The sequence below is a fragment of the Ascaphus truei genome, chromosome 15 (assembly GCF_040206685.1).
Source record: "Ascaphus truei isolate aAscTru1 chromosome 15, aAscTru1.hap1, whole genome shotgun sequence".
Lineage (NCBI taxonomy): Eukaryota > Metazoa > Chordata > Amphibia > Anura > Ascaphidae > Ascaphus > Ascaphus truei.
Genome location: NC_134497.1, coordinates 10,798,396 through 10,820,314, shown reverse-complemented (window position 1 = coordinate 10,820,314; position 21,919 = coordinate 10,798,396). Strand labels below are relative to the sequence as shown.

Sequence of the window (21,919 nt, the reverse complement as noted above, 5' to 3'; positions counted from 1 at the left end):
AAAAATGCAGGCAGTATTATGTAAAACTACAGAACTGATTTACAGAATTAAAGAAAAATAGGATTTTTCACGTTTTGCAGCTTTAAAATGTGTGTGTGTTTACACTGATTTCTTATTTGTACAGTATCTGGTATTTTTTTAATTGGCAAGTACATTATATTCGCAGTGCATCTGAAAGATGTTTATTTACGTAGTGTGACGTGCTTACAGTACACACACAAATATAACTCGGCGTGTTTAAAAACTTCCAAATTGCAACAGAATGGGAAGATTTGGTTACATCTGTAGATTTCCACTTATAGTTTGTGCTTCACTGTTATAAGTGCTAGAGGAAAAAATGGTGAAAAAACCCATAAATGTCCCATGAAAAAGCTCCCTTTTCCTCTGGAACTACAATCTTTTAATTAGTCCTATGAGTAATAATATTCTCCCTCAACCATTTGGAGACTGATGTGCTGACCATCCCAAAGGTCGTAGTTCAGACCAATGTGTGAAGGCCATTGTGATTTGAGACTGGTTTCAATATAATCTGACCACACCATGTGAAGACATGTATTTATATATTATTGCATCACCTGCATTGTATACATGTATAAATCAATTGATGCAATTCATGTTTAATACAGTAGGTTCAACAAATAAATTACATTTTAAGAGTATGAGTGAAAATATTGTCTCCTGTCATTTTATGAGCGAGGTTTTACAATCTTATGTAGAAAATACATTTAATTAAGGGAACAGCAAAAAGCCCTTTTGTATATACCTAGCTATGAAGAACCAAATAATGGAAAATTTAGGGTATCTGACCCATAGTGTAACTGTTATTTGAAATATATCATTTTGATCACAGTAAGCAAGTCTCTTTTAAAATCTATTAAATAAGTGTAATACGATAAAAACTGTGGATTACCCTTCTTTTACCATATGAAATAGGGGACCTGACATGCAAAAATGTTGTCATTGCAAGCGATTGATTGGTTACATTACTGGATTTTAATTATCTATAATCTAATTGGTTGATCACCATAAAGCGTAAGACCATTAAGACGTCAGTACTGTAAATTAATAGTATATTTAAATAAGATGTGCTCCAATATAAGTGTGATGTGGTTATTTTTAACCACATCCTAATATTTAACATATTAATTATTATGGGTTAATCCCATATGGGGTCATTGACTACAGCACTAAAGCTGTATTATTCCACATGTTAAATCCGTCTCCTTGTTAGGATGTCAGCCAGATATTATTGTCCAAGCTCACACTTACAATTAATTGTATTTAAAGGGGATCAACTCCTTCAAATAAAAAATAAATACAAAAATCTCTCTCAGGTGAAGGAGTTAGCAAACTTGACAGACCTTACTCACAAGATCTATTCACTTTTACCAAACCGCACGCCCTAACTTATCATACGCCCACTACGAGATAAAGATATAGTGTATATTTATTTACAGTATTGAGTGTAACTGGAACCTGCACACTGAAAGGAGAAGATAATTTCATTTATGGCACCTTCTATCAAGATAAGAAGCCAAATAAATCTATATAATAACCATCTCTCCATTCTAGTATGTCGGCATCTTTTTCTTTTTGTTATATTTTTCTATCGGATCTTTGCTATATTTCTCTCGCCTGCACACTTTTCACCACCTTAAAAAAAAAAGAAAAAGTGTTCTAACTTTAATTTTATTTTGACATTTTTCTTTTTTGGGTGGAGGGATATTTCTGTACAGTGCATCCCCTTATTTTGAATGTCTGTCATCAATCAAGATTTATATATATATATATATATATATATATATATATATATATATATATATATATTTATATATATATACACAGTGGTTGACAAATCACCAAAAAATCTACTCGCCGAACAAAAAAATCTACTCGCCACCTAGTACCAAACGTGTGCTGCTTAGGCAAATAGGCGCTCGCCACGATGTTAAATCCACTCGCCCGGGGCGTGCAAATGTATAGGTTTGTCGAACACTGTATATAAATATACGTTGATTTTATTTATTTTTCATTTGGGGGGGGGGGGTGTATTTGTGTAAGATGAATTCTGCCTCACATCCCGTCTTTTTATATTTATTTAAATATATATATGTGCTCATTTGCATGTCATTTCCCAGAATCCCTTGCTGCAGTGGCAGTGCTGTGTGCTGGGTGATAATGGGGAAAGGCAGGGTTGCAGACCTGCCTAAGACATGCAGATGAGCATACAGTTGTGTGTGTGTATATATATATATATATATATATATATATATATATATATATATATGTATATGTATATGTATATGTATATGTATATGTATATGTATATGTATATGTATATGTATATATATATATATATATATATATATATATATATATATATATATATATATATATATATATCTCCAATAACGGTGGAGGTTTTCTGTCGCCTTTTTCACCCACCATAACTTAAAATGTAACACACACCTCCCATTCTACCCACCCCTCATGTCGATCTATTTGGCGTTAATAATATTAATATTCGACAACTATCTTTTAATCATTTTTGTGTGTGTCACGAATAAACACACAAATGCGTGTGGGCATACAAGAAAAAGTTGTTGGTCACGTGGCGGTATATACCCATTTCCCGCGCAGAAGAGCAAAAAAAAAAAAAAAAACACACCCCGTGCGCGAGACCAACGGTTTTTCCTCTCTATCCCCCCCCCCCCCCCCTCAGAACATGACTGGGAAATGTGTCACGCGCACGGTCTCGCGCCTTCACTCTCCCTATCTACAACTCTCACGGCACGCGCCGGAGCCTGAAAACGGTTTTTTTTCTGTAGGGCGCGCGCGGGTGGTGCACGCGCGGGAAGGAGGGAGGAGTTAGAGACAGAAAGGAGGCGGGAGGAGGAGAGAAGAAGGTGGCGGTGAGGGGTGGGTGATTGAGGGAGGGGAGGGTGATTGAGGGAGGAGAGGGGAGGGTGCAACAGCTGCGGAGTAACAAACATCTGAACTTGCTTGCTGCTAATGAGAGAGCGGCCCCCCGGCGGAGGGGATGAGGAGAGCGTTATATGAGGGGAAGATACCTCAGGATAATAATAACGATGGTGGCGGAGGAAGGAGAGGCGCTGAGGTGAGTGACCTGGGGTCTCCGGTAACTTTTAATTCCCAAGGCTTATTTCTTATACATGATGGTGATAATATCTGCGGTGTACCGGGTGGGGTGGGGGGGAGAGAGGACATGGTGAGTGTATAAGGGCAGCAGCAGGAGGAAAGGGAGATACAGAACAAACTTCTGTATCTAAATCCGCGACTTTTTATTGTATGAGGGATGGGAATAAGGGGGGGGGGGGGATCATTCCTTGCATCACCCCCAATGCAAGGAATAATTACAAGGAAAGGGAAAAAAAAATATATATATATATATATGTGTGTGTGTGTGTGTGTGTGTGTGTGTGTGTGTGTGTGTGTGTGTGTGTGTGTGTGTGTGTGTATATATATATATATATATATATATATATATATATATATATATATATATATATAAAAAAAAAAAAAAATCTCCAATGTGAAGAAAGGTCCCCACACCTCCATCAACCTATAGAAGAATAGGGAGGGGGGAGGGGTACTTGGGGAGACATTATATGAAATGCCCCCCCCCCCCCCCCCCCCCTTCCCGGCGAGTCTCTTTATTCCCTGAAGTGAGGCAGCAGGTATCCCAGATACTATCATTGGTAGTAATGGTTTATATTGATATATAAATCATTGTGTGTATATATATATATATATATATATATATATATATATATATATTTTCTCTCAAATGAGAGGATATGTTGCAGATACAACATTGTGGTGTTTGTAACTATTTCGGTGCCTTGTTAAGGAGGGGGGGAGGGGAGGTTGGGTCATTCTGCAAGTGGTTGCTTTCTGGTATTGGTGTGCATCTCCTGTAACACACAGTCCGTGTGTGCCCTGTAACACACAGTCTGGGTGTGAATAATAGAAAGCTGCCTGGCAAAGTTACCCCATTACCCTGCTTCTGTTCTGTATCCCAGCTCTTCCTGTTACATAGAGAGAATGTTTTACTCTATGTTGGTGTAGATGTATATATCCGATACCATGCATTCTGTATACAGTGTGTGTAATATATAATCACTAAAGGTACAACATGTCGACGTGTATTTCTTCATGTTGTGGGAACATGTGTGGGTGAGGAGATACCAGGCTGCTGAGCTGCCCATCAGGGGGGTAGTTATCTGTTAGTGGGGGAGGGAGGGGTTTAGTTTCCATGTTTTTTGTTGTTGTTCCTTGGGATACCTTAGAATTAAGGGTGTATATATGTATGGCTTTGTCACTGGGTGAGGGGCTTGTTCCTGTGAGAGACCAGCAGTTCCCCTCTTTATCAGACTCTCAGTGGCGTCTGTAATGAATCGCTGATTTACACCGGTTTGTTATGCAAGTGTGGCAGTCTGGGAGGGGGCACACTGTGTGGCAGAGGGGGCACACTATGTGGCAGCCTGGGAGGGGGCACACTGTGTAACTAGGTTTTTGTGGAACCCCAGCTTTGTGTGATTACAGATGGAATAGTTTATGGGACTACATGTGCCTGGTGAAGGTATACTGAAGGTTTGCTGATATCCAGTGTAAACACATTGGCAGATTTTTGTTTTTGTTATAAAAATGACCTTTAAGTATTTAGTTTCTCATCTACAAGGAAACCAAAAACAGCCAGCGAGAATAGTAATGGGAAGTGCAGACAGTAATGCGTGTAGTATGGGAAGTGGCTGGTCTCCTCTGTAAGGTGGAAGATTGCAGTGTTTTTGGTGGTGCAATTTATATCTATCTCTCTGAAATGTGGGATTCATCTAGGGAGAAACCTACCCAGCAACTTGAGCAGCCAGTAGTGACATGCTGACTAATGCTTCCAGGCTGCTGGGTAGTCAGTTGTTTTGTGTCTGCTAAGGTTTAAAGCTCAGTGACTCAGTAGCTCTCAGATCCTTCTGCATGGCATGTTTTTATTGCACTGCCGAGCATGTTACAGGAGCCTTTTATACAGTATTGCATTGGGTTTGGAGCCACCTGCTGAAAGTTTCAGTAAGCTTAAAGTGTGTTGTCTGTGTGTGTCTGGCAATATGTCTGCCAGGCTTGGTATCTCATACCTCGGCATGTGTAGCATAAACTCCTTTTCTTTTACATCAGTGTGTATGCTTAGTACTAGCTTCTTCAATCACACATTTAAAAAAAAAAATGGTGTTGCTTTTACCATTGCACGAAGTGAATGAGCAGCTATAACGCTTCCTTAATTCGTTTGGGTGATTGTCTGGTTTTCTAGCACTTTCTGTATTTGCAGTTTTTGAATTGTATTGTTTCTATTCTGAAGTGTACAATACTACTTGGAAACGATAGGTCTGGTTACATTTTCGTTTATTCAGTTATGTCTCTCTTTCTTTAAGTTGCTTTAGTGACTTGACGCGAGATTAAGCACAACAAAAGAAAAGTCAGGGAGAGTGCAACAGCTGCTGGCTGAGCAAGAAGGAAGCCATTTATCTCCCTCATAGTGTGTTTGTATTCAGTCTTATCTATTTCTCACTTGGGTGTGCACTTTAACTGTATTACATTTTTTAAAGACATGCTAAATTGTGTCCCAAACAGCCTGTCTTGGATACCTATTTCACGTGGACGTACTGCATATTTTACCCTATTTATATAGTGATGCTTAAACCATATATATATTTTTTTAATGAGCATTTTAAAAATCAATTCTTTGAGAAAGTAGCTTCTTGAAGCTCTTGGTTTCTGTATTTTACCATTTGTGCTTCAATTATTTTAGTAAAGAAGGCATACTTATGAACAGATACTTCCTTTGTTTTTGGCATTAGTAGTTAGATGGCATTGGTCAGGTATGGACTTTTATATTAAGGGTTTTTTTTATCACTGTATTCCATGCAACATTGCAAAAATAAAAACAAAAAACCTTGCATTGTTGAAGTGAATTTCTCACTAGGCTCAAATTGATGAGTTGGCTAAATACATTTGATATAGTGCACTGTATTGGGTGAATGTTTTAAATATTATTCCATACTTATTTTGTGTGCATTTTTAAGTAGATTCAAGGCATGTTATTTGCTACTTTATAAGTGCCCCTTTTGTATGGCACCATAAGTGGTTTTCTAGTTCTGTACAACAAGATCAAAATATATGATGCCTGTTCCCTGCTCTTACTTTCTTAGCAATATCAAATAAAAATTGTAACATTTGAGTTGGTGATATGCTAGCTTACTACCAGATCAGGTTGGACTTTCAAATGTATGGACAGCAAAATTCTTTATAACCGAGCACATGTGTAAACAAGTAAAATGACAATAATATGGATGCAAATTAATCAGTGGATTTTCCACTAGTATATAGTTTCTTTAGAATATCTTCTTATAGATATACTTATTTTTAGCTTTACATTTATATGTAAATTTGTTTAGCCAATAGTTATACTTTTAAAAGCTGTTAAACCATAATAAACTAGAATTTTACTGTACTTGCTAGTTATTTTGAATGTGCTAATTTGTTTCCCTAAAATAAACTGTTCAATTCTACAGTAATATTTTAGCTTTTAGTCAGGGCAACAAAAGGATGACTAAAGCTTGTAACCGGTTATGTGTTATGCAACAAGTGGCCAGTTTCAACTTTATATTTCAGAATAGTTTGAGGTACATTTGCACTCAGTTAAGGAACATCTGCATGTTTAAAGCTTTTTGTGTCAATGCCCTTAATTGTCAAGACTTTTCATGTCAGACCTTTTGTCTGTCAATTGATCAATCTTTTTACTTTAACCACCTTAATGATATGTTTGTGCCACAGTTGCCAAACAGCAGGGATCCCATTACCTTGTATTATAACCTTTAATTTAATTTTGGATACCTAATTGTTTTATCCAGAGGGTTTCCTTCTAGTATATCTCTGCATACTTTTCTCTTGAGGTAGACCCACTTAAAAAAAAAAAAAAAGAGAGAGAGAGAGGTGGCTACACTTTGAAAATATTATTGTGCTTTAAAAATAAAGGTTTTGCAAAACAATTAATCATTGATTTTTTTTTTTAATAAATGGGTTACATGCCCCTTGCATTTCAATTAAATCCTAATACATCTAAATATAATTTCCTATGGCTTCTAGCTTTTGATTTGAAAATGGTTCTTGCTTTGTGCTCAGGATGGTAGTAAGTAGAAGAGTATTGTTGTGATGATTGGCCTGCATTGTTTTTGTTAATGCAAGCATGTATGTTATAGAATTAGAAACTACTGACTATTTACATTTTTTCCTGCTCATGTTCTTTTGTTTGCTCACATTTTCTCTGTTGGTGGTGGCATACTTGATTTCCAACAAACATACTTTAGCTTAGTAATGCACTCCTTTACCTAAGTAGGCAAGATGCAATTTAACAGTTCATACATTATTTGAAAGATTCGGTCTTAAAGTTGATGTTTGCTTTTCTCACAGGAGCATTTAGTAAACTTCCTTTATTTTACATTGATAATGAACCTGTTCTAATGTTTGTATTAATGGTTTATTTGGGCACGTAAAAAAAAAACAGGTGTTTATGTTGAGGTTTTTTTGGTTCTTCAATTTCATATACTTCAACCTGAAGTTGGATTGAGGAAGTCGTGTATGTTTTGTAATTTTTTCACATTGAAGTGTGTAGTAAACTACATGTGTTAAACCTTCACTATTTCCATACCATTCACTTTATGTTTTGCTCTTTGGTTGCAACCTTTAATTTAAAGCAGTGTTGCTCTGCTACAAACACCGTATACAAAGTGGTGATTTTGACCTGTTGTTCTCTTTAATCAATTTGAGTAGAACCATAATTTATTTTAAATGCATTTTTGTTATGGTTATTTCAGCTGTACAGTACGTTTATACAAAGCACTACAATGGACATTTGAGCATTAAGATGTCGCGATTACATAGAAAATAATAGGGAGAAGTTAACCTCCTCACTAGCTTTTTTTTACTGACACTGACTGACGCACGCACACGCACACACTGACTCGCACACACACACTGACGCGCGCACACACACAGACACACACTGACTGACACACTGACTGACACACACTGACTGACACACACTGACTGACACACACTGACTGACACACACTGACTGACACACACTGACTGACACACACTGACTGACACACACTGACTGACACACACTGACTGACACACACTGACTGACACACACTGACTGACACACACTGACTGACACACACTGACTGACACACACTGACTGACACACACTGACTGACACACACTGACTGACACACACTGACTGACACACACTGACTGACACACACTGACTGACACACACTGACTGACACACACTGACTGACACACACTGACTGACACACACTGACTGACACACACTGACTGACACACACTGACTGACACACACTGACTGACACACACTGACTGACACACACTGACTGACACACACTGACTGACACACACTGACTGACACACACTGACTGACACACACTGACTGACACACACTGACTGACACACACTGACTGACAGACACACACACACACTGACGCGCACACATACACGCACACTGACTGACGCACACACACACACTGACGCACACACCACACGCACGCACACACCACACGCACGCACACACCACACGCACGCACACACCACACGCACGCACACACCACACGCACGCACACACCACACGCACGCACACACCACACGCACACACACACACACACGCACACACACACACACAATTCCCAGTTACTATAAATATAGAAGTGCAAATAGCTAAAACACGTGTACTAAGTCAAACTTCTTTGCGTTTTGGCACTGAAATTGTATTTTTTATTAAATATATCATTCTTACAAATACAATTTCTGTGACAAAAGTCAAAGAAGTTTCACTTACTATGCGCGTGCACTCAGCACACACAGCTTTTTTTAATGTGTATTTTATTTATTAAACAATGGGCCCAAAGCCTAACTTGGTGTGGCTGCTAAGCCCCCCTCACTGGTGACAGTATACCTCACCTAAGAAACTTTTTTACAAGTCAATTAAGATGAGACTTCTTTTTTTTTTGTGTGTGGCTAAAATTCTTTGCAGTTTTTTTTTGTAAAAATAACATTTCATCCTATTGTCGGTAGTATCTAATTGTGACCATACACATGTATTGTTGACAGACAATGCTGAGCAAACATTGCAACCTGTGTTGGTGTGCCTTAATTTTTGTCCGTAACTGTAACCTAAATGTACAATTGGAACAAACACAATTGCAAACATCCCTTCAGATCCCATATTGTACAATACATACCTACCAAGTGGGTTTAACCTATTACATATGGTTATTTGCTGTGACTGCACTTTATTAAAGATCAGCAAAAAATATTATTCTGGATATTTACTGGATTCTAGTTACAACTAATGTACTCTTCAGAAGTTATTGTATTGTATGTCTTTATTTATATAGCGCCATTAATGTACATAGCGCTTCACAGTAGTAATACATGTGGTAATCAAATAAATAACAGGTAATATAAATAACAGATCATGGGAAGAAGTGCTTCAGACATTAAAAATAACATTAAGGAAGAGGAGGAGCTTACAGTCCAATTGGTAGGTAGGGAGAACGTACAGAGACCGTAGGAGGAAGTTATAAAGTCTGTTTAATATCCTGAAGTGAGCATTGTAGAGATAATTAAATGATTGGTTGTTCTGTATACTGCCGTTTTTTGTAGTTGACATCTACAGAAAACTGGAATTAGTATTGGGAAAGCGACATAAGAACTTCTGTTATGGTAGCTCTATTGTATTGCAACCTTATCTCTAATGTTCTTTTGAAAGATAACATTAACAGACTTTGCATACATTGGAAGTATGGCAGGAACTCATTACTTTGACAAATTGTCTCATTTTGTGGAGTTGGGGTTATTTGGTTCCTTTAAAGCAAAATACTGCAGTAGAACAAACTAACTTAAATAGAGGACAGCATTCTTATTTATTTATTTCACAACTCTAAGCATTAGCCACTCCTGTATGAGTAGGAAAGAGAAAAATAGGTATTGTGTATTCCGTGACATTTGTAACTGTTAATCACATTTAAGCTTTAGCCTTGATGCTGGTAAGATATCTATCTTAAGATAGTAACTACAGTATTGTGAATTATGCACTGATATAGAAGGCATTTACTGTTGCAACTCCATGTTGCAACGTTTAGTGTGTGTGACCTGTTTTTGCAAATCTACTAGTTAAATATCAGTTATTTAGTCTGTTGTAGCATAAGTTGCCACAGTAGAGCAAATTGTAAAGAGTAGTTTTTATATATAGTAAGACGGTGGTTTTTACATGACATTTACAGATTTTTATTTTTTATTTTTTGTGTGGTCTTTATCCCAACTTCTTTGTAACAATTCTTGTCGTGTGAAGGAACATCAATAAAGCCAAATTTCACTAGACTGCAATATGATGAACATTGATAAGTGCAATTTGTAAAAAGTATTTTGAAAGATTACAACTGCTGCTTTAAGTACCCTATTTCCTCGATTCTAAGACGCACCTTTTTTCTGATTTTCACATGTCTGAAATCGGAGTGCGTCTTTGAATCAATGTATTCATTTTTTTTTTTTTTTTTTTAAGTGTCTACAGTACTAACCATCTCTTCACTTACCATGTTTCAGAAGAGGTCCCATGTCAGCAGAGAACGAAGCGGGTGGCAGGAGAGGTCCCACCTGTGCAGATGGTTGAAGATGGATAGCGGCGGCAGGACCGGTCCCGAGTCTGCAGGTGAATGAAGATAAGACGGCGGGCGTGCTGTGGCAGGAGATCATAATAGCAGGAGAGCTGAGCGGCTTGGAAGGTGCACACTAACACCAGAAGTTGACCGGTCTCTGACTTTCGGTTACAGTGTGCACCTCCCAAGATGTTCCCCAACGCAGCGCCTGCTCAGCTCTCCTGCTATTATGATCTCCTGCCACCGCACGCCTGCCCACTGTCTTCTCTTCATTCACCTGCAGACTTGGGACCTTTCCTGCCGCCGCACTCCCGCTGTCAGGCTTCAACCATCTGCAGACGTGGGACCTCCTACTTCCGCTGCCCGCTTCATCGTTCGCTGACATGGGACCTCTCCAGAAACATGGTAAGTGAAAAAGTAATTTTCCTCTATTTTTGTAAGGGCCAAATCGATGGTGCTTCTTACAATCGAGGAAATATGGTAGTTAATTTATACACCCTATTATACGACCAATTAGCCAGCGTCTCTAGAAAACTGTGATACGCTATTTTTTTTTTTTTAATCCTTTTATTAGAAACAGTCATATTCTTACACTTTTTCTTTAGTTTCACAGCACCATAGTAAAGTCTCTTTCTGACAATACTTGTGTAGTATTAAATAATATACTGCTATTGGGAATGTTTCGATAAGTAGGTTAGGAGTTTGGTAAATGCAATTACAATATTGTCTGGTATTTGGATTTACTGTCTACTGCTTTATTTCTTTTGAGTAGAGAGAATAATTGGGGAGATGGGGGAGTATTTTAACGTTGGTGTTATTGATATATATTTTCGTTTATTTTCTGACACCTCCGTTTTGGGGGTGGGGAGAGAGAATAAACCTTAACCCCTTCGCTGCTTCATTTTTATTGCATGTTCTATAAGAGGATGTTTGTGTAATTAGTAATTTTGTATTTTACGAATGAAGCTCCCAACTTTATGGGCTAGGTAACATAAACAGGCTTAAATAAGACCATGTACTAACAAAATTTTTTTTTTTTTATTCTCTAGGTGTGGATATCATACTTTCTCTATGAAAACATACAAATGATTTAAAGTCAAACGTTTGCATCAACAAAAGAGTCTTATGCCTTTCCTTACCATAAAGAAAAAAAAATACCAGTGTATGCCTAGCATTCAGAAAGTGAGACATAATGAAAATACACTTGTGAAAGAAGACTGCTTTTATAGTGAAACTTGAGGCCTATTGCAACATCTCTGCATGCATGTGGTTGCAATATCTTGTCCCCCAACTGTGACCATAAAGGTTTCTGTAAACGAAAATTGAACCTTTGCATAAGATTCTGCAAAAATGCCAACTCAACCCCTTTTGGCATTAATGGATGGTCCTGATGGTATAGGTAGTACTGTTGGCTCACAGATGGAGATCTCCGATTCCTCACTATCAATTAAAGGTACAAACACCATTTCACACACCACTTTGCAAGAAAAATGTTTAATGCAGGGAGAGGGAGACATGCCTGTTGACTGTATGTTTTGTGATAAAATTTTCAAGCATCATGAAGAACTTGGGAAACATGTTTTATCCCAACATAGACCAACACTCTGTGAGCCAGCCGTCCTCCGTGTTGAAGCAGAGTATCTGAGCCCTCTAGATAAGCGCAAAAAAAATGCAGTGACTTCAATAAAGGAGGACGTTGAAGATGAAGATTTCGACTGTGAAGTTTGTGGTCAGACATTTGATGAATCCATTGATCTTGACACCCACATGAAGAAGCATAAAGATTCTTTTACATACTGGTGTAATGTATGTGGGCGAAGATTTAAAGAACCTTGGTTTCTCAAAAATCATATGCGAACACATACTGGGAAATCGGGAGGGAAACACAAGCTGCAGCCGGGGTCTGAAATGCCTGGTACCATAAATGAGGTAGCACAAGAACTGGTCAAAAATGTAACCTCTCCATATAAAATGTGTATGGTTTGTGGCTTTCTGTTTTCCAATAAAGAAAGTTTAATGGAGCACAGTAAAATACATACGAAGGATTCAACTGCATCTGGTGATAATGTGAAGGTCATGGAAGTAGCAGAGCCCCCAAGAGAAAACTTTATGCATTTTTTAAACCTAAAACCCTGTCCACCAACAATTAAAAAAACTGAAATATCTGGCAAATGGATTGGAGAACTAGATCCATTCAACACTTATCAGGCATGGCAACTAGCTACAAAAGGCAAAGTTGCTGTTGGTTATGGTCAGGTAAAAGAATATTGGCATGAAGTAAGTACAGATAATGACGATTCTTGTTCTGACAAGGAAGAACTTGCGGAGATCTGGAATACAGAAAAAATCAGTCTCGTTTGCAACACAGACCAGATTGGGAAATCCAAATCTTCTTCTAAAAACGAGAATTGTGTAGAAATAAGTCTTTCACAGGACAAGGAAAATATTAAACACACCAGCCTTGAAGTGCCTTATTTAGATCTAGAACAAAACGTATCAAATGGTAAAGACAAGCCAACACTGTGTAATGACTGTGGAAAAACCTTCAAAACTTACCACCAGCTTGTCTTGCATTCGCGAGTGCATAAAAAAGACAGGGATGAGTCAGAATCTCCCACAATGAGTGGTAGTGAGGGGAGACAATCTACATCAGTCTCTCCTGATATAACCGCTCATTTGGAAGATCGTGGATTTACTGACAAAGCAGAAGACGGTTCTGAAGATGGGGGTGCTGGAGGGGATGCTGCTCAGACTGGTAAGAAATTAGTTGTACTTTTTTATTTATTTTTTTATTTTAAAAGCTCATTGCGATTGTTTCCCAGACGTGTGGAAAGATTTAAAAAAAAAAAAAAAAATGATTTGACTTCAAACTCTAGAATGTCTTTAATATGGGGAAAAAATAGTTTTTTAAAGCAATTTTTTTATTTTTATTTTCCAGCATTGTAGCTTCATAAAATTATCGCGTGTATAAATGGTTTTTTGTCTTGCCAGTTTTGGAAGTAAATTGGATTAGATGGTTTTCTGTCGGATTATTCACATTGAATTAGGTCCAATAATATGTATGTCGTGATTCAGATGAAAACGGAAGCAAAATATTTTACTATATTTGATGAATCTGAATTGACTGAAAACTGATACTGGAGTGTTCTATAAAACTTGGCAAATGTAGCCTTTTTGTTTCCTTTTTAAATCTCTTCAGATGTAATATTATATTGGGTCTACTACCCTCTAGTGGTGGAACATTTTCTTAAAATGCTGATTCCTGTTTTAGTTTCATGTGTTTTGTTTAACTCGCCCAATATAGATGGCAAAATACTGCAGTGCTGTTTTTGAGGTGTGATAATGTTTTATTTCCCTCTACAGCTTTAGGGCTTCAGTTATTTTCAGTTTGACATCTATAAGTTTAACTTGTTTCTCTTGTGCAATCTATTGTGATTCATTTGTTATTGCTCTTTATTGGACAGAATTTGGTTGGTGCCAACATTTATAAGCTTTTTCAAGTGGTTGCCATTTTTTGTTATGGAGGTTTCAACTCTTCCTGGTGACATTTAGATATGAGACTGCTTACTCTTCTAAATAGCTAGGGTTAGCCTGGTGATTTATAACTTCTGCTTTCATCAGAAGGGAAATTGTTGCAGGCCTTGAGGTAAGGGTTGACTGGATACAGGAAGCGTTGAGACCACATTTATTCTCTGGTGCTTCATTTGTAGTATTTGGACAAACAAATATTTCTGTAACTACAAAAGACAACAGCTATTCGGGTTTTTTCCTTTGCAGAATATTCTGAATGATGGTAACATTTTTATGGGATGTACAGTTAAGGGAATTAAAACTGGACAGTGATATAAAAATTAAATATATTCCTTTAAAAGCATTCTATTACCATTTTTTCTTGATTGTTTCTTCTCTCTTGTGCTGTGTTCAGCATGTGATATCTCCAAACTAATGTCATTCTATACTTATTAGGATGTTGAAAGAAATTAAGGTTGGTATTTGGCTTTTGCAAATTGTGTGTGCTTTTACGTAAGGAGAATACCGAGGCCAAAAACTCCTCTTCTGTGAGTAACCTAACTAATTCTCCAAATGAAAAGATACAAGATCTTGAATAATTGGGGACCGAAACTTCAATCTGGCTAATCGCCAATATTTTTTTTTAATGTATATTTATATAGGTTTATAAATCTATATATCCAAAAATAGAGAAAAGAACTTAAGCAGTGTACTCCGGTATACAAAATCAATTTATTATACAGTCCCTAAATTACATAAACCATATCCACCAATCCATCAGACACAAGTCTAATAAGACCATGAAATAAATAACACTCCGAAACACAGCCTTCCTCAGAGAATAACCTCTAAGAAAAATAATTACTATGACTAGCCTGTTGGGAAACTGTATACACATATAATCTGTATTCTCTATACATCCTAACAGAAGTGTATGCAGGCATAGCCCGGTTTAAGGACACTCGCTTTAAGTACACTCGCGAGTAAAGATATATCGCCCAATAGGCAAACGGTAGCTCGCCCATGTACCTGTCGGCACGTCCTGAACTGCAATACCGGCTCCCTACCTGTACCGGAGCTGTGCACAAGTGGGGAGACTATAGAGAATGTTACAAATGCGTTATTTACATCAGTTATGCACGTAATATGATGATTGCCGTACAGTACATGCATCGATAAGTGGGGAAAAAGGGTAGTGTTTCACTTTAAGTACATTTTCGCTTTACATACATGCTCCTGGGTCCATTGCGTACGTTAATGCGGTGGATGGTGGAAAGCAGATAATACCACAACCATAAAACCAAGTTACTTAGAACTGAAACAAAATAGTTCCAAGTAATCCAGAAAAGATTCTCATGCTTATTCCTTTTTTTTTTCTTCCCCTATCCTAGATAAAAATGATGATGGCCAAGAAAGAATGAAAGTAAAAGGCCTTACTTCCTCCCGAGAGTGTAGCTACTGTGGAAAGTCTTTTCGCTCAAATTATTACCTCAACATTCATCTCAGGACACACACAGGTAAACAGTTTTAACATGTATGGAAGAGTTAATCTCCACCAGTTAAGTGGGGGGGTTTTTTTTGTTTGTTTTTTTTTTTTAAACGGGCTAATTCCTTATTTTGATTAAATTGGGTTAGAAGAATATTGTAAGCTCTCCTAATTGTGATTTAAAAAAAAAAAAAAAAAAAATTATGTTGCAGGTGAAAAACCATACAAATGTGAATTTTGTGAATATGCAGCAGCCCAGAAAACTTCTTTGAGGTACCATTTGGAAAGACATCATAAGGATAAGCCGTGTGATTCCAATGCTCCAGTGAAAAATAGCAAACGTTTACTTGTTCAGAGGTCTGGCAATCGTTCACCAGCAATTAATGACCATGTTAAAGAAACCAAATCTTCCAAGAGACTTATGAACAATACCAAAGATGACGACTGTCCGCCAATAAAGCAGCAAAAAGGAGTTTCTTCCTTCCGTGACATATTGGGAAATACAAAGCATTCTTTATTAAACAAGGAAGCAAAAAAGATTAGACGTGAAAAAGATAAAAACATTCTTAATGAAATTGAAGAGCAAGTGATGACTCCATTCAAACCGTTGCTTAAAGAGGATGCTTATCTAGACTTTGAAGAAAATGTTGACCAAGGAACGAATACTTTTACAGACGTGAGCTGTGTGGATGAAGATGATGGCCTGATCCTCTGCAAACCAGAATCCAATGTGCACATTGAGGGGATGCCATTAAACTTGTCTTTAAAAGCTGCTATGGATTATTCGGCGACCCCAATTACCAGTGTCTTGTTTGCAACTAGTACCTGTCCCTTTTGTACTTATAAAACATTTTACCCAGAAGTGTTAATAATGCACCAGAAGTTGGTGCACAAATACAATCCTGATCTTTCTCAAAAAAATGGTTGCAGAATAAAAACTGGTGTGAGCACAGCTAAAACCAGGCGCACTGGCTGCCCCCCTTCTCTTCTTGGGAAGGATGTGACTCCAATGTTTTCAAACTGTATTAAATCCAAAGTTGCTACATCAACTCAGTCCAAAACACTTTACACTGAAAAGGCTAAGCAGGCGCCTGTTTTGCCAAACAAAAGTTTTCCTTCAGGATCAGACTCTAAAAGCTTAGACCAAGGTAATATAAAATTGCACAGAAGACAGAATGGTGCAGCACAAATGGGCAGCTATAGACACCTGCAACCAGATTTGCAAGGCATGTCTCATTTGCTTGATAGAATGCCAAAACCTGAACAAAAAGTAAAATCTCTAAATGGACCATCTACCAGCAGCAACTTCAGTACTCATGGCAACATCGAGTATCCATATCAAAGCTTGCCGCCTTGGCCCAGTGAGCATTCATTTAATAGAACTGTGAACAATATGAATCTAGATTTTGGGGAACAATCTTCTCAGAGCATTATGCACAACATGATGAGTTTGGATACAGCCAATTACTTGGCAAGGGCTGATGTGGCAAGAATTCATCTTCCACGTAGGAATGCTAGCATGCTTCCCCAGGAAATTTCTCCCTCAAAATCTGGAACCTCTCTTTTGCCTAATAACGGGCTTAATCCACATGAAGTAGATCCTCGTTGGAATGTACTGATTAAGTCATACGAACATCATGCTGCTGAACCACTTTACAAAGTCTATGGCTCTAGCAGCAATCGGGGATACAGTTCTAGTATGGAAGGTAAAGTACCACCTTTTTTAACGCATTGGTTTAATAAGCTTTGTTGCCTAGTCACTTAACTGATTTGCGTCAGTGGAAGATTTTGTGGAATAGTGCCCTGATCGACACTATTGCAGTTTAATGAATAGACCTTTTAGAAATACAAATTGAGTGCTGTTTTACATTATTGCGAGCAGACTGATTTAACCTTTCTAGTGAGTGCCTGGTGGGACTAGAGTGCTGCCAGCACTTGGGGTCCACAACCAGACACCGAGGGTGGCGGAAATGGAAGTAGAAGGGGCTCTGTCAGGTCAGCCCGTGGAAAATGAGCAAATGCCTATAATGTACCTAGTTTACTCTAAGGGTTAAGTGAAAATACAAAATAAATTGCATTGTGGAAAATTATCTAAATGTTTTCTAAGACAGCCCTTCAACTGACAGATGCGTGTCACAGAACTTTTAAGTATTTACCCCCCCTCCCCCCTTAAATAAAATGGCATGTAGCTTGAGGTTAATCACTTTTACCAGGGGTTCACAAGGATCATAATTTAAAATTGCATAAACTCCTATCTTGGTTAATTCTAGATAACCTCATAGCTGGCCGAGGAAGATGAAAGTAGTGGCTTTAATCAGGATAAATTTGTTCTGTCCATTCTGGGGACTAGGAGTGCTGCTCCTCACATTCTGTGTACAAGTTTATCTTCAAATCCATAATAACAAATATGGCTTTTGTCATGTAAGTAATTGGTACTATACTGGAAAAGATGCCGTACTGATGGTAATTTCTAATGAGAATGAAGTATGTTAAAACATTTATTCATCCCACCCTATCATTACTGGGAGTATTTTTTATTTTTTTTTAAACTATTTCTACTTTTGCTTACAGTGAGAAGGCCTTCTTCATATCGACATTTATCAAATGGCCTCTTGTCAAAGCGAGGTTATGAAAGTCTTGTGGGCAATGTAAATTATGGGCCAAATGACAGAGCTTGAATATTTCCAAACATGCACAAAAGGGTAAGTTGCAAAAATGGAGATGGATTTCTGTTTTCATCTTGATTTGCATGTATTCCTATTCTCTGAATTTTGACACAAATTATCTTTATTTATTTTTTTACCAATCAAATCAGACTTGGGATATTTCTTTTTGTAAAGAATCTTTTAATAATATAACCAGCTGGGTTTTTTTTGGGGGGGTTTTTTTTTTTTTTTCCTCGAGCCAATCAGTGAAAAATTTATTTTGAAATTGTTTTTTTGTGCTGGTTTTGACACACAACTAGAATTGTGGCCTTGGATTCACCAATAGAAAGTTGCTGTCATCTCCTGATGACACTACAACTTTCTATTTGCAGCCAGAGCACGGCCATTTTGTCTTGCCTCATGGAAAGACTTGATCGTGAAACGGATAGACTGGTTCTGGTGTAAGCAACAAAAAAAAAACTAAAAATGCAAATAGTGTAAGCTGGGTCACCTGTTTGTTTTTTATATATTAATTACATTTTTTTTTTTAATATATAAATCAATTGCTTAATTCAGGAGATATGGTCTGGTGAAATATTAAGTGCCCACCAGTATAAAATGGGGTACTCCCCAGAGCTCATTGCAGCCTGAGCTTACTAACTTAACCTCGGACCTAGATACTGTATTAAGAAAATAATGATTTTTTTTAACTGTAAAATAAAAGCAAATTTTTTTTTATTTAAAAAAAAAAAAGGAAGATTATGTACTTATTAGTGAGTAAGGTATGAGTTAAATTCATACATGCTTGGGGGGTGGAAGGGGGGAGAAAAAAAGTAAGGTTGCAGCTTTTAAAAAGTTTAATTCCAAGGAACTAGTTTGCAGTTCATTTAATTCTTTTTCTGTGACTATGCATTTAAGTGTGTGGTGTGTGTATTTTGTTAACATTCAGGACCTATCAGCCAATGTAACTCCGTTTTTTTTTTGTTTTTTTTTAACTCTCTTATTCCAGATCTTGTAGAGGATACTGAAGCATACTGTTGGAAATCACTGGCTGTGCGTTATATCGGTCTAGAAATGTACTCCTGAAAGCTACTGAAACTGTGATTGTACTTGCAGAGAACACTAAACATTTTATTTTTGTTTTGAAATTTGTACCAGATAACAAATATATACTGTAGTCTAAACTGTTGATGTAAAATGCGTTATGTATATATCTATTTTGGCAGTAATTTTTTTTTTTTTAACAATAATTGACCAAATCTTTGAGACAATATAATTTTTGTATACTTGAGTACCCTAGGCATTTTCTGAAAGTGTGTGTGTGTGTGTGTGTGTGTGTGTGTATGTATATATATTTACCTCAGGTATATTCTGTAAATTTTGATGGTTGACCCCTGCTGGTTCTTAGTTTTGTAACTGGTTGAAAAATCTGACTTTAATGAACCATTAACGCCACTTTAGTTTTCTGTGAAAAGATGCTGCTTTTGCAATGTCAAAACTGTCTTTATTAAATATTATGCCACGTCTCGGTCATTGTTCTGTTTATTAATGTAAATGGGACCAAATGTGGTTATGCAGAAGTCTTTAATGCACATACTGCAAATCCAAAAATGCTTTGAACTGTGTTCAACTAAAGATAAAGCTGCTATGCTTGGGTTTGAGGAAAAACCATCAACTTGTAAAAATGCTTTTGCTGATTTATTTTTATTTTTAATTTTTTTATTTTATTTTGACGTCTAAGACTCCCCCCCCCTCCACCTTTCAAAACATAAAAATAAGGAGAACAGATCATATTGTAATCTATTACTTACGTGAGTGATTTAGTATTCCTGTTTTGAATTTTTTTCCCCTCTCCTCAGGCCATGCCAGTTGCACCTTCTTTTCCCAAGTGACCTATCAAAATGTAGAACTTATAACCTTGTTTTACTACCAGCTCGATGACTTTTAAGATCCTTTATTTAAATATTTGTTAGGATATTGCTTTTCATTCATCCTTTTCCTTCATCTATGGGACTCCGGTATCTCATCTGCAAATGTTAACACACTATATAGAAGTTAAGATTAGCAATATTACAGGAGACGATGAGGCATTACACCTTTTTTGTATTAACCGAAGAGTTCCAGATTAGTTCAGTTGTTACAACACCAGCTAATGGCATACAAGTTGCTATTTGCTAGTGTACACACCCAGAGCTCTTTTCTTCAATGCACAGCACTGAGCTGGTGGTTAAACTGGAATAGTGTTTATCGTTCCCCAATCGTACTAAAACTCCCATTGAAGTCAATCAGCATTTCTGTGCAATCGTGCCTCAATCTGCTCCATTACAGTTTAATGAATAACCCCTTGTGTGCTTTTTTTTTTTTTCTTCAGAAATGGTTGAAAGTTTGCTCTTATCTGTAGAAGAAAGTGTAAATTGTTGCAAATCCTAAACCTTGTTGTTTTTCTATTATGCAACCTTAACATTTAAAATGTACATCCAAGTTTCGCTGTTTAAAATGGTTTTAAATGTTGGTACACTAACGTGCTGTTTGAGGAAATTGTACATCATTTAGTTTTTTTTTTCTCTCCCTGTATGTAAGTTGAGCCATATGTACAGATTCAATTTTGTTTTTTGTTTTTTTTGCGCTTTTATATTCTGTTTTTGCTTTATTTCCATTTTTTGGGAAGGTCATTAGATTGGTGTAATTTTTAACGAAGACTTAAAGGACTGCTGAAACTTTAATTTATGCATTCTGGAGGGAAGTGTTAACTTCAGCAGCATCTATAGTGCTGCAATCTGTTACTATAATTACCTAGTACAATATCCACACAATGTTTAAAATATTATTTAAAAAGCTAATTTCATTCTGTTCATTATTGGGATACTACTGTTCATATTTTTCCCCCTTTTCTGTTAATATATAGATTCATATGTACCTTTTTACATGTCCTTAATTTGGCTTTTTGTATTTATTTCATTCCGTATTGTTCATTGCAGTTGTTTAACACTCGTTCTAATGCAACCAATACATTCTGCATTTAATTTATGTTTTTTCTTATGGTGTGTATTGTATATTGATCTGTAAATATAGATTTGGTGTTTTGCAGTTCCTTGTAATTCTCTTCCCAATTTATTTTTTTAAGTAATGTATGCCATGGTAGACAACGTCTTTTTAACACCATTTATATTTAAGGGATCCGTCACCAAGCAAAACAAAGGCAGTGAAATAAAATGAGGTTTATTTGATAAGACCTCAAACGCGCAGATACAGAGACTATACACACTTACTTTGGGTCTGGGGTAAAACTGGGCTTTCCTCGGTGCAAGGCGCCTGCTTCAGCAAAGGCTTACCTTGTTCATTCCACGTCCCTGGAATAAGCCTGGAACAGTAACCTTACTCCTCAGAACCAGTCTTCAGCTTTGGCTAGAAATTCTCTGGCACAGCAATGCTCCTGGGAGCTTTGGACACTTCATTGGACCAGTCCCAATATTACCTATAAATCTGAAAAGACACAGACTGACCCACACTGAGTGCGGTAGCTCTCTTTATAA

The 21,919-nt window shown here is 37.1% G+C and overlaps 1 protein-coding gene across 2 annotated transcripts; it reads left to right on the top strand.

The window, feature by feature from the left end:
- The first annotated feature begins 2,951 nt into the window (after positions 1–2,951).
- On the top strand, positions 2,952–19,913 carry ZNF217 (zinc finger protein 217). Of its 2 annotated transcripts, none has more exons than XM_075571555.1 (6): positions 2,952–3,118; positions 11,795–13,500; positions 15,647–15,772; positions 15,954–17,447; positions 18,313–18,443; positions 19,396–19,913. In XM_075571555.1, exons 2-5 carry the CDS (start codon positions 12,096–12,098, stop codon positions 18,417–18,419), a joined length of 3,132 nt encoding a protein of 1,043 aa, XP_075427670.1. In that variant the 5' UTR covers positions 2,952–3,118; positions 11,795–12,095; the 3' UTR covers positions 18,420–18,443; positions 19,396–19,913. The 2 variants fall into 2 exon arrangements, with proteins under 2 accessions (XP_075427670.1, XP_075427671.1); XM_075571556.1 differs by lacking the exon at positions 2,952–3,118 and adding an exon at positions 11,003–11,150.
- The last annotated feature ends 2,006 nt before the right edge of the window (positions 19,914–21,919 follow it).